We start from the raw sequence: 15,389 nt of genomic DNA, 5'->3' as shown, positions 1-15,389 counted from the left end.
GCCCCCCCCCCTCCTTTCTATCACTTGTCTGTCCCTGCTGGACATTTGAGTTCCCCTCTTTCGTATCTTTCCCCTCTGGCTGTAACCTTGCCCTATTGTACACCTGTTAGAATACTGAGAATATTGTTAATCTTAAATGAATATCATAAATAAAGGAAGCATCTGACCCATTATGTGACTTTTACCTCAGGGTATTCGTTGATTCATCCATTTCCCTTCCAGGAGTCTGTCTTGTGATTATTAAAGACCTCTCTTAGAAATAGACTGGACCATTCATACCCTTTCCTTGCTTCCCTGCTTCTTCAACTTGGCATCAGATCTGGGGCACCCTATGATTCTTAGTATTTACAATAGCGGATAGTAATCATAGCTGTTTAAGACGTCACCTGGGAAGGCTTGTTTAAAATGTGAATTTCTTGTCTTGTTCCTGTCTGGAGCCCCCAGATCTGCATTTTAACACTCTGGAGATTTTAACATTAAGATATTTGTTTAAAAGGCATACTGGTATTAGAACATGATTGCTGTAAACTTGGAGGAGGAGATGGTCTCTTGACTAGAAGTTCAGGATTTGAGGGAGTTCTGAGGTTTTCAACCCCTAAGTAATAATCGTTTGAACCTTTTCCTCTCTCCTTCCAACCAGGATGAGTGTCTTTGCCATTAGCCAGCCCACAGTTACTCTGAGCCCACAATATACGCTGTGGGAGTTTGCTGTGTTTGTGTCTACATGCCAGTAACACGGGATATTAAAAGACCAAGTGAGCTTGTGTCAGTGAAATATCAACACACAAATTAACTATAAGGATAATCACTGTGGCTTCTATGTTATAATCAGAAATAGAACTTTTTTTCCTAGATTTGTTATAGTTTCAACTGGAGAATGACACATAATGGGAACAGCAGCATTTCCTGATAGCATAGCACAGATACAAAACACTTAGCATGCAACTTAATTTAATTACGTTTAATTGCTCACATGCTGCATAGAGAGACTTCCACAGACACTGTGCACCCATCAACAACAACATAAAGTAATGGCTTCCATTTCTTGGCCAAGTCCACTGACAACTCTATTGACCCAACGCCAAATATTTGTATATCTCACTGAGCATCTTGCCAGAGGTCTTTGCAGGGAAAGACATTGACCCCGCCAGGCCTTGGTGTTCCCACATGTTGGAAATCAACTGTTTCTTAAATTTCACCACCTTACGTATCCTACTCTGTAATGGTACTTAGCTGGTTTGTGGTCTGATTTGATGAGCATTTCAAAGAACTTGAGTTTTTGGAATATGAAGACATGTTCATGGGTAACAGGAAACTGACTGTCTTTATCTTGTCCCTAAAGAACGCAGAATAGGGAAAGAGAAATAAAACGTTTTAGTGGGCCTTTATGCAAAAACACTTACTATTTCTACAAAACATTTACTATTTTTGCAAGTCACCAAATATTGCTTAAAGTGTTAAAGGTTCACCTTAAATATATAATAATTTTTTTTGTTTAGTTGTTCAATAATAATGCATGAAAAAAGATTGGAATTGGCCTTTTGATTAAACCCAGTGAATAACGCTGATAAAACTAAAATTTAAAAATTTTGAGGCAGGGTCTGTACGTCTGAGGATTATTAGCTTGGCGTTTAAAGTTGGAGAATATCATGTTCTCTCAGGCAAACGGTCCTGCACATCAAAACTCTTCAGTTGAAATGAAGAAGAAATTTGAGGGAATTAGTTTATAATCCCAATCAATTTGGAGTTTGCATTAATGGAATATCCATCACACCTGAGCAATAAGGGGAGAGAGAAGTGACAGCAATGACCCAGTGTTACCTGAGGGATTAAATCTTTTCATTTTGCCCACTTCTCCTTTCCTCTTGAACAGTGTTATATATAATTTTGACATAAACCAGGATAAAGTTCTCCCAGGAATAAGTCTAAAGAACAGTGTTTAAAATTATTGCCTTTTCTCTAGTTTTGATCTCTCTCTCTCTCTTTAATTAGATAAGACCATAATTTCACTGAATGGCATTCAGTGGCCTGTATCTAGGGGAACACATCTGCTCCCTCCCTTGGGAGGAAGGCCAGTAGTTCTATATGGGATCAATAAAATAATAACTGCTCTGCCACTTAGCAAGCATTCACTTGACTATCCCATTTATTCTTCACAAAAACTATGAGGTAACTGCTATTATGATTCTCTTTTTACAAAAGAATAGACTACAGCACAGCTCAGACTAATAACTTTTCCAAGACCATGCTGTTTGCAAACGATGGAGTTGGGACTTTAGCCATCTGATTCCAGAGGCTGTCTTCTTAACCACTTTGCTTAGGAAAAGAAGACAATGTATTTATTTTAATGTGTCTGTTTTATCCTATCAGTAAAATATCATTTCTAAGTTTAGTTGTCCATATGGACCCTTTTCCCTAATCTTTTCAACAGCCTGAGGTTTTTTTTTTTTTTTTTTTTCTTGAATGCAGGAGGAAAAGATTGGGTTTCTATGTCAAAATTAGGGAAAAAATTAAAATCCAGTCTCTAGTTTCTGGAGATCATTGGTTCTTAGAAATATTGACATTGGCATTATTCCATAAAATACTTTCTTGGTACAATAATAGAAAAGTTCATGAGCAAATTAGGTACAATGTCTCACTGATTTGAAAGCTAATTCAAACACATTGGTTCTTGATAAATCTTTGTAAGAGTCTTTGAAAGCTATTAGAAAGGAAATGAATTTACTCCAAAATTAGAGGAATAATGTAATGAGTTGTTACTTTACTAGTTAATCCCTGAGAAAGTAAAAGACAAAATAAAAAAGTACTACAAAAAAAAAGTTTAATTCCTGTTCAGCAGTTCTCTGTATCTACTGGGTTTTATGCCAACCCAGCTGTTGATTTTAAGCCATTACTGACTTTCTTGCTTTAACACAATTCTACAATTGGCTCAATCTTTCAAATTAAAGTAGATTCCAAATTAGAAATGGATTGTGTTCTAATAATTTATTCATTGGCAGCTTGGAAGTTGGAAAACATTTTGCTTCAGAAAAATAATACATTATAAACATTGGCTAGGTCCCCAAACTACCATAGAAAATAATATAAATTGAAATGGGAAAATTAATACCGCTATATTTCCCAGTTTAGCATTGTAGGTCTGTAAGCCTGTAATGGTTTAAGTGCAAAAACTAAAGCATTATAATACAGGCACTCTACAATTATGAACTATGTAAACACAAACCTGGAAAGATATCCATTAAAATCTCAATGGTGATTTTTCAGGTAATGGGATTAGGGAAGATTTTCCTTTTTATACTTTTTACATCACATTAATATTTTATAATTAGCAATTTAAAAAATAATGAACATTTAGTGCTTTTATGTAACTGTATATTATATATACATAATTTTATTTAGACAAAGGGTACATCTCTGCCTTTCTTCCCTCCTCCCTCTTTGAAAACACATGGCCATTGGAACACAGTGGTTGGATATACACTTCTTGTTTCCATATCCCACATCTGCTCTGTCAACAGATCTTGTTGGCTCCACCTTCAAATGTTTAGAAACCACATCCAGTTATTGCCGTTGGCCAAGAAATAATCATTTCTTGTCTAAATTATTTTTTTAACCTTAAACATGGTCCCCTTGCTTTCTATATTGTTTTTCTATAGTCTTTTCAAAACTGAGCTCTCTCTCTCTCTCTGTCTCTCCATATATATATATATATATATATATATATATATATATATATATATATATATATATATAAATGAAAAGAGTATATTATGCATCCCAATTCACTTAGAAAAAATCCAGAATCATTGGAAAGGAGTGAAAGACCACCCTTAGCTCTCTGCCTTCTCTCTCTGTCTCGCTTCTTCCCTTCACTGCACTCAGTGCCAGCCACCTTGCCCTTCTTCAAACACCAGTCGTGGGCCCACCCAGGCCTCTGGCATTTGCTGTTCTCAATGCCTGGAGAGTGCCCCCGCCTACCCACTCCAATCCCCTGCTCGTATCCCCAGAACTCTCTCTCTCCCTTCTTTATTCAAATAGTGAGGTATCTTCTGGCTACGATATAAAAAATTTCAACAATGCTTGCTCTTCAAACCCTTCATTTTTCCTTTGATTGGTTTACTTTTCTCACCATCTAACATAATATATACTTCCTGTATTTTCATGTTTATTGATCATTATGTTACAAAGGAAAAAGCTCCACATTGGCAGAGATTTTTGACAATTTTTTTCCTGCTGTATCTTCAGTGCCTAGAATCCAGCACGTAGTAGTACACCCTTAAGATGTATTTGCTGAATGAATGGATGTGGGTAATGAAAGCATAAAAAACACTGAAAGGATAGAAAAAAACCTCATGGTTAACACTTGCCCCTCAGGAGTCCAGGGGAAGAGAGATATAGGGCTTTTCTCTTTATTAGTAACATTTTTTCTTTTATATATAAAAATATCTGGATAAAATATGATAAAACTCTTGCAGATGAATATATTGATATTTGTAATATTAGGTTCTGAATGTTTATGTATTTTGAAAATTTTCATAAAGACATATTTTAGTAGCTTTCCAATAATTAATGGTAAAGCACATATTCCTAGCATTCCATAGAAGGACTTTTATGATGGATCCTGCTAACTTCTCCATCCTCACTGATTTCCCTACTTTTAGTTTTCTCTGTAGTCATGATTTCTTCTCTCTTCTTGTCTTTTTTGCTCTACTGGGATGACCTTTCCATTTTTCTTTGCCTGTCCTTCCTGACCCAGGTTCCTCTCTCTGCTCCTATAATAGAACTTTCTACAAATGAAACACAGTTTTCATGCTGCCTTGTAAAATTCAAATAAAACTGGCTCAACCTTTGTATCCCACATCCAGTGGGAAGTCCAGTGTTCTCTCCAATATTTATGAGAATTCTTGCAGGCCTATTAATTATGGTTACCCTTTGATTTGATTTCCTGCCACTGATGAATTAGATAACTCATTCTCTCAACAAATATATTTGTTCCATTTTCTCTTCCCCAGATAAGTTAATCGTGAAACCAGGTCCCTATTTCTTGATTTTCCTCCTTCTCCTCAGAGGAGACAAATGTGTATACACTTTTTTTTTTTTAACATCTTTATGAGTGTATAATTGCTTTACAATGGTGTGTTAGTTTCCACTATATAACAAAGTGAATCAGCTATACATATACATATATCCCCATATCTCCTCCCTCTTGTGTCTCCCTCCCACCCTCCTTATCCCACACCTCTAGGTGGACACAAAGCACCGAACTGATCTCCCTGTGCTATGCAGCTGCTTCCCACTAGCTATATTTCTTTTTTTAAAAAAAAACTTTATATTGGAGTATAGCCAATTAACAATGTTGTGATAGTTTCAGGTGCACAGCAAAGCAACTCTAGCTATCTATTTTACATTTGGTAGTGTATATATGTCCATTCCACTGTTTCACTTCGTCCCAGCTTATCCTTCCCCTTCTCCGTGTGCTCAAGTCTATTTGCTACATCTGAGTCTTTACTCCATTCTTGCCCCTATGTTCTTCAGACCTTCTTTTTTTTTTTTAGATTCCATATATATGTGTTAGCATATGGTATTTGTTTTTCTCTTTCTGACTTACATTACTCTGTATGACAGTCTCTAGGTCCCTCCACCTCACTACAATTAACTCAATTTCATTTCTTTTTATGGCTGAGTAATATTCCATTGTATATATGTGCCACATCTTCTTTATCCATTCATCTGTCGATGGACACTTAGCTTGCTTCCATGCCCTGGCTATTGTAAATAAAGCTGCAATGAACACTGTGGTACATGACTCTTTTTGAATTATGGTTTTCTCAGGGTATATGCCCAGTAATGAGATTGCTGGGTCGTATGATAGTTATAGTTTTAGTTTTATAAGGAACCTCCATACTGTTCTCCATAGCAGCTGTATCAATTTATATTCCCACCAACAGTGCAAGAGAGTTCCCTTTTCTCCACACCCTCTCCAGCATTTATTGTTCATAGATTTTTTGGTGGTGGCCATTCTGATTGGTGTGAAGTGATACCTCATTGTAGTTTTGATTTCCATTTCTCTAATGATTAGTGATGTTGAGCATCCTTTCATGTGTTTGTTGGCAATCTGTATATCTTCTTTGGCGAAATGTCTATTTAGGTCTTCTGCGCATTTTTGGATTAGGTTGTTTGTTTTTTTGATATTGAGCTGCAAGAGCCACTTGTAAATTTTGGAGATTAATCCTTTGTCAGTTGCTTCATTTACAAATATTTTCTCTTATTCTAAGGGTTGTCTTTTCGTCTTGTTTATGGTTTCCTTTGCTGTGCAGAAGCTTTTAAGTTTCCTTAGGTCCCATTTGTTTATTTTTGTTTTTATTTCCATTTCTCTAGGAGGTGGGTCAAAAAGGATATTGCTGTGATTTATATCATGGAGTGTTCTGCCTATGTTTTCCTCTAAAGTTTTATAGTTTCTGACCTTACATTTAGGTCTTTAATCCATTTTGAATTTATTTTTGTGTATGGTGTTAGGGAGTGTTCTAATTTCATTCTTTGACACGTAGCTGTCCAGTTTTCCCAGTACCACTTATTGAAGAGGCTGTCTTTTCTCCATTGTGTATTCTTGCCTCCTTTATCAAAAATAAGGTGACCATATGTGCGTGGGTTTATCTCTGGGCTTTCTATCCTGTTCCCTTGATCTATATTTCTGTTTTTTTGCCAGTACCATACTGTCTTGATTACTGTAGCTTTGTAGTATAGTCTGAAGTCCAGGAGCCTGATTCCTCTAGCTCCGTTTTTCTTTCTCAAGATTGCGTTGACTATTTGGGGTCTTTTGTGTTTCCATATAAATTGTGAAACTTTTTGTTCTAGTTCTGTGAAAAATGCCATTGGTAGTTTGATAGGAATTGCATTGAATCTGTAGATTGTTTTGTGTACTATAGTCATTTTCACAATGTTGATTCTTCCAATCCAAGAACATGGTATATCTCTCCATCTGTTTGTATCATCTTTAATTTCTTTCATCAGTGTCTTAAAGTTTTCTAGTACAGGTCTTTTGTCTCCTTAAGTAGCTTTATTCCTAGGTATTTTATTCTTTTTGTTGCAATGGTAAATGGGGGTGTTTCCTTAATTTCTCTTTCAGATTTTTCACCATTAGTGTATAGGAATGCAAGAGATTTCTGTGCATTAATTTTGTATCCTACTACTTTACCAAATTCATTGATTAGCTCTGGTAGTTTTCTGGTAGCATCTTTAGGATTCTCTATGTATAGTATCCTGTCATCTGCAAACAGTGACAGCTTTACTTCTTCTTTTCCGATTTGGATTCCTTTTATTTCTTTTTCTTCTCTGATGGTTGTGGCTAAAACTTTCCAAACTATGTTGAATAAGAGTGGTGAGAGTGGGCAACCTTGTCTTATTCCTGATCTTAGTGGAAATGCTTTCAGTTTTTCACCATTGAGAATGATGTTGACTGTGGTTTGTCATATATGGTCTCTATTATGTTGAGGTAAGTTCCCTCTATGCCTACTTTCTGGAGGGTTTTTATCATAAATGGGTGTTGAATTTTTTTGAAAGCTTTTTCTGCATCTATTGAGATGATCGTATGGTTTTTCTCCTTCAATTTGTTAATATGTTTATCACATTGATTGATTTGCATATATTGAAGAATCCTTGCATTCCTGAAATAAACCACACTTGATCCTGGTGTATGATCCTTTTAATGTGCTGTTGGATTCTGTTTGCTAGTATTTTGTTGAGGATTTTTGCATCTATGTTCATCAGTGATATTGGCCTGTAGTTTTCTTTCTTTGTGACATCCTTGTCTGGTTTTGGTATCAAGGTGATGGTGGCCTCGTAGAATGAGTTTGGGAGTGTTCCTCCCTCTGCTATATTTTGGAAGAGTTTGAGAAGGATAGGTGTTAGCTCTTCTCTAAATATTTGATAGAATTCGCCTTTGAAGCCATCTGGTCCTGGGCTTTTGTTTGTTGGAAGATTTTTTTTTTTTTTTTTTTGCGGTATGCGGGCCTCTCACTGCTGCGGCCTCTTCCGTTGCGGAGCACAGGCTCGGGACGCGCAGGCTCAGCGGCCATGGCTCACGGACCCAGCCGCTCCGCGGCATGTGGGATCTTCCCGGATCGGGGCACGAACCCGTGTCCCCTGCATCGGCAGGCGGACTCTCAACCACTGCACCACCAGGGAAGCCCCCTGTTGGAAGATTTTTAATCACAGTTTCAATTTCATTGCTTGTGATTGGTCTGTTTATATTTTCTATTTCTTCCTGGAAGGTTGTGCCTTTCTAAGAATTTGTCCATTTCTTCCAGGTTGTCCATTTTATTGGCATAGAGGTGCTTGTAATAATCTCTCATGATCCTTTGTATTTCTGCAGTGTCAGTTGTTACTTCTCCTTTTTCATTTCTAATTCTATTGATTTGAGTCTTCTCCCTTTTTTTCTTGATGAGTCTGGCTAATGGTTTACAATTTTGTTTATCTTCTCAAAGAATCAGCTTTTTGTTTTATTGATCTTTGCTATTGTTTCATTCATTTGTTTTTCATTTATTTCTTCTCTGATCTTTATGATTTCTTTCCTTCTTCTAACTTTGTGGTTTTTTTGTTCTTCTTTCTCTAATTGCTGTAGGTGTAAGGTTAGGTTGTTTATTTGAGATGTTTCTTGTTTCTTGAGGTAGGATTGTATTGCTATAAACTTCCATCTTAGAACTGCTTTTGCTGCATCCCATAGGTTTTGGGTCGTCGTATTTTCATTGTCATTTGTTTCTAGGTATTTTTTATTTCCTCTTTGATTTCTTCAGTGATCTCTTGGTTATTAAGTAGTGTATTGTTTAGCCTCCATGTGTTTGTAATTTTTACAGATTTTTTCCTGTAATTGATACCTAGTCTCATAGCATTGTGGTCAGTAAAGATACGTGATATGATTTCAGTTTTGTTAAATTTACCAAGGCTTGATTTTTGACCCAAGATATGATCTATTCTGTAGAATGTTCCATGAGCACTTTAAAAGAAACTGCTCTGTTGTTTTTGGATGGAATGTCCTATAAATATCAATTAAGTCCATCTTGTTTAATGTATCATTTAAAGGTTGTATTTCCTTGTTTATTTTCATTTTTGATGATCTGTCCATTGGTGAAAGCGGGGCGTTAAAATCCCCTACTATGATTGTGTTACTGTCAATTTTCCCTTTTATGTCTGTTAGCATTTGCCTTATATATTGATGTGCTCCTATGTTGGGTGCATAACTTAAAAGCTTTTCCACAGCAAAGGAAAACATAAACAAGATGTGTATATACTTTTGATAGGGCGTAACTGGGAATTGGGAGGTAGAAATGCAGATTGTGGAGTAGGGGAAGTGATGCTCTAACACAGTAGTGCTTGACAGTGACAATCTTGTTCTGAAAGAGCCTTTGGCTTTACCCACTACAAGGGCCACTGGCCAACTTTCCTCTTAAAGATTCCCAGACTACTTTTCAAATATTTCCTCAGTCCCTCCCATTTGCAGCCTGCTCATAACTCCTTAAATACCAATTCATGTGTTTTGCAGAACAGGTCAGTTTCCTCTTTGTCTCTTGGCCTGTTTGGCTTATGCCTAAAGAGTCCTGTCTTATACTCACATAAGCCCATGAAGGCACCTTCCTCCACAAGAATAGTTCTTTCTCAGAGAGGAATTCTCTGTTCAGCTCCTAATGTAACTGTGCCTTCTCCCTGAGACGCTCTTTATTGCAGTGTTCGGTTTACTTGTGCGTCTTTGTCACTAAGCGAAAGCTTTGAACATAACATTTAGCTTTTGCAGGATCTTGGATCCCCAGCGACCAGCTCAGAGTATGATAATTAATGCTTGATTAGTAAGTGAAGACTGTTGGTTCTCCACTTATTAGAGGCATCTATTAGAGGGTACCATTTGATCTCACATAAATTTCTTTGTTTTGGTTCTCAAAACAGACATAAGTACGATGGAAGTTATCTTGGCATAATAGCCTACTTGGTTTTATTACTTCCACTAGATAAGACCTGGCTTATCCAGGAGAACGTCTCAGTAGCCATCACAGCATTCAACTATAAACTATCTTGAGGCAGATTGTACATTACCTGCAACCAAAACCATGCTTGGGAAAGGCTCTTTGGCTGGAGCCATTGCTGGTAAAAGAATCTGGGGCAAACATCTTTTCTTCGTTGTCTTGCCTCTTAATTGAAGAACATGCCAGTGATTTGACTGTTCTTTGAGCTTCTAGAATTCCACAATTTGGATGTTTTTTCCCAGCTTTCCAAGGATCATTTGCAGCTAACAAATGAGTTGGTGAGGAAATGGAATAGCGTCTAACAATCATGACATTGCCTGTACAGGAGACACAAAATTCAAGTTTAAAAATTCTACTTTTAATGACATCCACAAATGGAAGATTGTGTTGGTAGTAAATACTTCATTGAAACTAACTAACCAAAGCTGTTGTTTTTAGATTATTATTTTTTTGCATAAAAGACATTCATTCATTGATTTATTTTGCAAATTATTGAGTGCCAGCCATGAGCTAGGTGTTTTTTTAAGAGATGGGGTGTGGGAGTGAACAACACAGAATTCTTGCCTGCATAAAATTCTCGTGTGGCTGACAGATGATAAACAAACAATATATGATAAAATTCAGATAGTGGCAGGTTCTAGGAAGACAAATCAAGCTGATGAGGGCTAGGGGATGGAGGCAGATGAGGAAGGGGGTCTGGAGGCTATTTAAATAGTGTGGTCAGGGAAGACCTTCCTGAGAACATAGGATATGAACAGAGAGCTGGACATATAGAGATAATAAAACACGATTTTAAAATGCAAAGAACATGAATTTCTAGACATGCAGTTGTGGAAGTTCTCCTCATTCTAGAAGAAGGTGCTCATCCACAGCCCCTCATCACTTGAATAGCCACAAATAATTGAACTGGCTGCTCCCAACTGTCCTGAAATATGTGTGTTGGCTTTAGTTAGGACAGTTGTTATGAGGATGCCTGTCGAATGAGAGATGAAAGCAAGGCAGACACATGGAAAGAAGTAAAGATGCCTTGGGACTTCCCTGGTGGTCCAGTGGTTAAGACTCCGCCCTTCCACTGCAGGGGCATGGGTTCCATCCTTGGTCGGGGAATTAAGGTCCTGCATGCCACAAGGCACGGCCAAAAAATTAAAAAAAAAAAAAAAAAAAGAAGTAGTAGTAAAGATGCCTTCTGTGGGAAACAGGAGTTCTCCTGAAAGAGATTGAGAGATTTATGGCTTTAGTTTCTGAGGGCTTCCAACCCAATTTCTGTCCATAAGGGTCTGCTAATAAACTCTTTCCTTGAGGTAAATCCTATCTCCTTTCCTTGTAATGAAAGCACCTTGAATAAAAGAGCTTTATTTTAGGGAGTCTTGATTTGTCTGCGTCTCACTTCTAACACTGTGCTAACTGACCTGGGGCCTGTCATTCAACCTCTACTTAGACATCTGGCTATTACCCCTGGGGTTAATGACACTGACCTCAAGGGTTAGTTTCCATTTTCTGGAGCACTTAGTGAATGTTTGTTGAATCTTTATTCTTTCTCATCATAGCTTTGTCATTAATGAGCATGAAAGTATAAGAAAGTGCAGCATCGTGTTTAGGTTTTCAGAGGGCTGGAAGCACAATTTTCTCTTTTTTAAGTTTGTGGCCGGTGTCTGCAGAACACAAACAGCAAATTATATAGCCATTACAAAAAGTGGAGGCTGCCCTGGCTTTTCATAGTTTGGAAGAGCAGAAGGTCATTTTTTTTCTTTTTTTTTTTTGCGCGGTACGTGGGCCTCTCACTGTTGTGGCCTCTCCTGCTGCGGAGCACAGGCTCCGGATGTGCAGGCTCAGCGGCCATGGCTCACGGGCCTAGCTGCTCCGCGGCATGTGGGATCTTCCCGGACCGGGGCATGAACCCATGTCCCCTGCATCGGCAGGCGGACTCTCAACCACTGCGCCACCAGGGAAGCCCAGAAGGTCATATTTTAAGCAAGAGTTTGTGGGGGAGTTTAAGTTCAAATCTATCTGAAGTAATTAACTGCAAATACTATTCATAAATTATCTTTGAACACTTCCTTTGGCCATGATATATCACTTTTATAATTATCTAAAAACAGGTTTCTGACTATTGACAAACATAAAAGTTTCTGTTTAAGTGGATTATAAAACAATATCTCTATACCAAATGGTAGGAAAGTACAACAGAGGAAATTATATTTATAATAGCAAAGTTTATTGTTTGGGACCTTTACTCCAGCTTGACAGATCAGCATATAGGCTTTTGGTTTATGTCCCTGGATCACAAATAATCTGTATCCTTTAGTTTCTTATCAATAAAAGGGAAAGAATATTCCACAGAGCATCACAGGGTCATTAGCACCAATTCAAAGATTGCTTTCAAATGCACTTTATTTGCCAGCAAAGGGTATGAGCAGATTGAAGGGAATGCTGGAGTGTCCCTGTAAAGAATTGCTTCTTGCGTCTTCTTTGTAGCAGATTATCTCTTCCCTAAAAGAGCCCAGGTGAGGTTGCAAAGAGCAGGAGGGGTGAGGGCAACATCCCTGTAATGGACGGGTTGGATTTCAAAGGCTGGCACACTCTTACATATATTTCCAGGAGAATTTAGTCTCAAGTGATCACTTCCAGGCCCACCTTAATTGTTCCTTCTTAAAGTGAGACACACTTCGGATTTCATATCGTTCCTTCGCAAAGAATGGGTTTATATGATTTTGTTTTCAAGAGGATCAGACAAGCTGCTTGATCTCTCTGGGTCTTGTAGCCTCAACAGTAAGAAAAGGGGATGAGCTCTGAATCTCCGCCCTAGCGGCACATTTCTAGCATTCAGCTGCAGGTAGGAATTTTGATTGATATCAGCAATATCTTACTGACTGCTAATAAAAACTTAAACGTAAGTCAAATAGTATTTTTCCGACCTATCCAATGATATGACGACAACTGCTACCAAGTAACTCATGCTGAGTCTTACTTGTGCTACCTCATTTAATCGTCTCAGCAGCCCTATGAGATAGATGCTATCACTTTCTCCATTTTACAAATGAGGAGAGTGATCATAAAACATGTCACATTCATAGAGTCATAGAATTTTATAGCTGGAATAGGCCTTGGAAGGCATCTAACCCATTCATTTTTACTTGATAATGCTAAGATCAGGGATTTTATGTGAGCTACCCAGCACTGACCAACTATTACAAAACTGGTACTACAACCCAGGTTTCTTCATGCTCAGGCCAATGTTCCTTCTACTTATATCACTTTCATAATAGAACATCACATGTAAGACACACATAAATATCACTTAAATTAACTCAACCGGGCTTCTAAGCACAAATTTAAATCATATTTCCTTCTTTGTTTTGTTGGTGCAACTGGCAAGAGTTCCCCAAATGTCACCAAATGGTTTTCACTAGTCCTTTTCCAACTTAATGCTTATGTATATTAGAGGTCACCATTCAGTGGCTGAAAATGTATATTATCAGTTGTGTATTTAGCTCTTAATAATATTCAAACCTCCTTTAAATTTGATGGCATTCAGGCCCTGAATTCAGGGTTTAAAGGGTAATACTCTTTGTTCTTTAACCAGTTTAATGCTTGTTTTAGAATAGCACTAGGTATACTGAGGCCCAAATTACTTTTGCATTAGGATAAACATCATGAAAAATAGATTTGAAGGAGTTGTTTACCTTTGGAGTAAGGCAGTTGTTTTCAATTGGGAGAAATGTTGTCTTCCAGGTGACATTTGGAATGTCTGAAGACATTTTTGATGGTCATAACTGAAGGGGGAGAGGCAGGTACTACTAGTGTTTAGAAGCCAGGAAAAACTGCTGAACATCCTTCAATGTCCGAGACAAACTGCTATAATACAGAGTTATTCAGTCCAAATGTCAAGAATTCAGAGGTGGAGGAAGCCTGGGGAAGGATATACTACACATGTCCATATCTTTTTTTTTTTTTTTCACCAGGAGAAGGTCTAACTTCCTTATAGGTTACTCTTTCAGTTTTACTAAATAACCAACAGACAGAATAGCTCAGATGCAGAGTTGTTCTTGACAACAAGGGAAAAGACTGTGATTGGAATCTGTACCCAGCTTTGAAATACAGGGACCCATACTAGAAAGAGACCTCTTTAACAGAAAAAACCAGCTGGCAATAGAACATGTCCAATTGCCAAGCTGTTCGGCGCCTCTAAATGGCATTGCCTGAATCTTTTGACAGGATATTAAGCGCTTTGAGTATTTAATTATGTATATCAATTTTATTTGAAAATACTGTATGTAGGCAGGCACTCATTTAAATGAAGAATGTATTTTTTCACTCTCCTGATTTCTGACTTAATGTATAATCCTCACAGTCAAAATTCTCTCCCATAAAGGGTGAGAGATTTGATTCTTTTAGAATATATCATTGCCTTTTATTCTTGAAGTCTTCAACCTGTATAGTAAGTTGAATTATGTGCAACATATGTTCATAAAGGACAGTAAAAATTTTGTAAAATACGGATAAGAAATAATACCTACCATTTGTTGTGTGTTTGCCAGGTGCTATACTAAGCACTTAGTTTATCATTAAAGTCAATCCTCACAACCATGTAAGATAGGTACTATAACACTTCCAAATGAACAAAATGAGGGTTAAAGATTTCTCAGAGCTAGCTCTGAATCAACTGGCTAACTGGTGTCAGATCACTGGCAACCGTATTTGTCTGATTCTAATATCCATATACTTAACTATTATGCAATACTGTTCTAGGTTAATAAGTGAGCACGCCATTTGACACGTACCCATTTGGTGTTCCATTATGTAGCATTTAAATGCTTGAAGTCAAGAAAGGAAGAAAAGCATTACTTTTAATATGACTGATTTCCACAAATCTGTCATCCTTATCTTTCCAGGACTATCTGGAGATAGTTTCAATGTTGTTAAAATATGTTGCTTGAAGATGCTAAAGAAATTTTTTCCCTAGGGATTCAAAGTTAATCTACCAGGAGAAAAAGGATGGAATTCACCACTGTAATACCAAATTACGCAGTTATGTGAGAGGCACAATAAACTTACTATTTAGGAGATACTTGCAAAGGTGGGCACAGCCCAAAAGAGCTGTGGACATACAGTACCTTGGTGTTCCCTCACAGCTGGGGCCGTACCAGTGGAAACACCACCATGAAGGGCTGCTGGAGATTGTCCAGGCACTTCTGCAAGTTTACTGAGGTCTGTGACTTCCTCCTCCTTCTCATCTCCTGATTTTCCCCCTGAGCCTGGGGTTCTCTGACTACTTGAAGTCAGTTTCATCCGGAGGGCTTGATTCTCTTTCTCCAGCTTATTGATCTCTGCCCGCATTTCCTGGATAACTCTCATGAGCTGGATATTTGCTTCCAT

The 15,389-nt window shown here is 37.7% G+C and overlaps 1 protein-coding gene across 1 annotated transcript; it reads right to left on the bottom strand.

Moving 5' to 3' along the window:
- Positions 1–1,080: 1,080 nt before the first annotated feature.
- Positions 1,081–15,389, bottom strand: CCDC195 (coiled-coil domain containing 195). The gene is made up of 3 exons (XM_067739829.1): positions 15,128–15,389; positions 10,084–10,330; positions 1,081–1,336 (listed from the first exon to the last, which is right to left on the bottom strand). The coding sequence occupies exons 1-3, from the start codon at positions 15,387–15,389 to the stop codon at positions 1,213–1,215; spliced, it is 633 nt and encodes a 210-aa protein (XP_067595930.1). The 3' UTR covers positions 1,081–1,212.

Source organism: Pseudorca crassidens, chromosome 6, assembly GCF_039906515.1.
Source record: "Pseudorca crassidens isolate mPseCra1 chromosome 6, mPseCra1.hap1, whole genome shotgun sequence".
Lineage (NCBI taxonomy): Eukaryota > Metazoa > Chordata > Mammalia > Artiodactyla > Delphinidae > Pseudorca > Pseudorca crassidens.
Note: the sequence above shows the minus strand (reverse complement) of the source record. Positions and strands in the feature narration are given on the sequence as shown.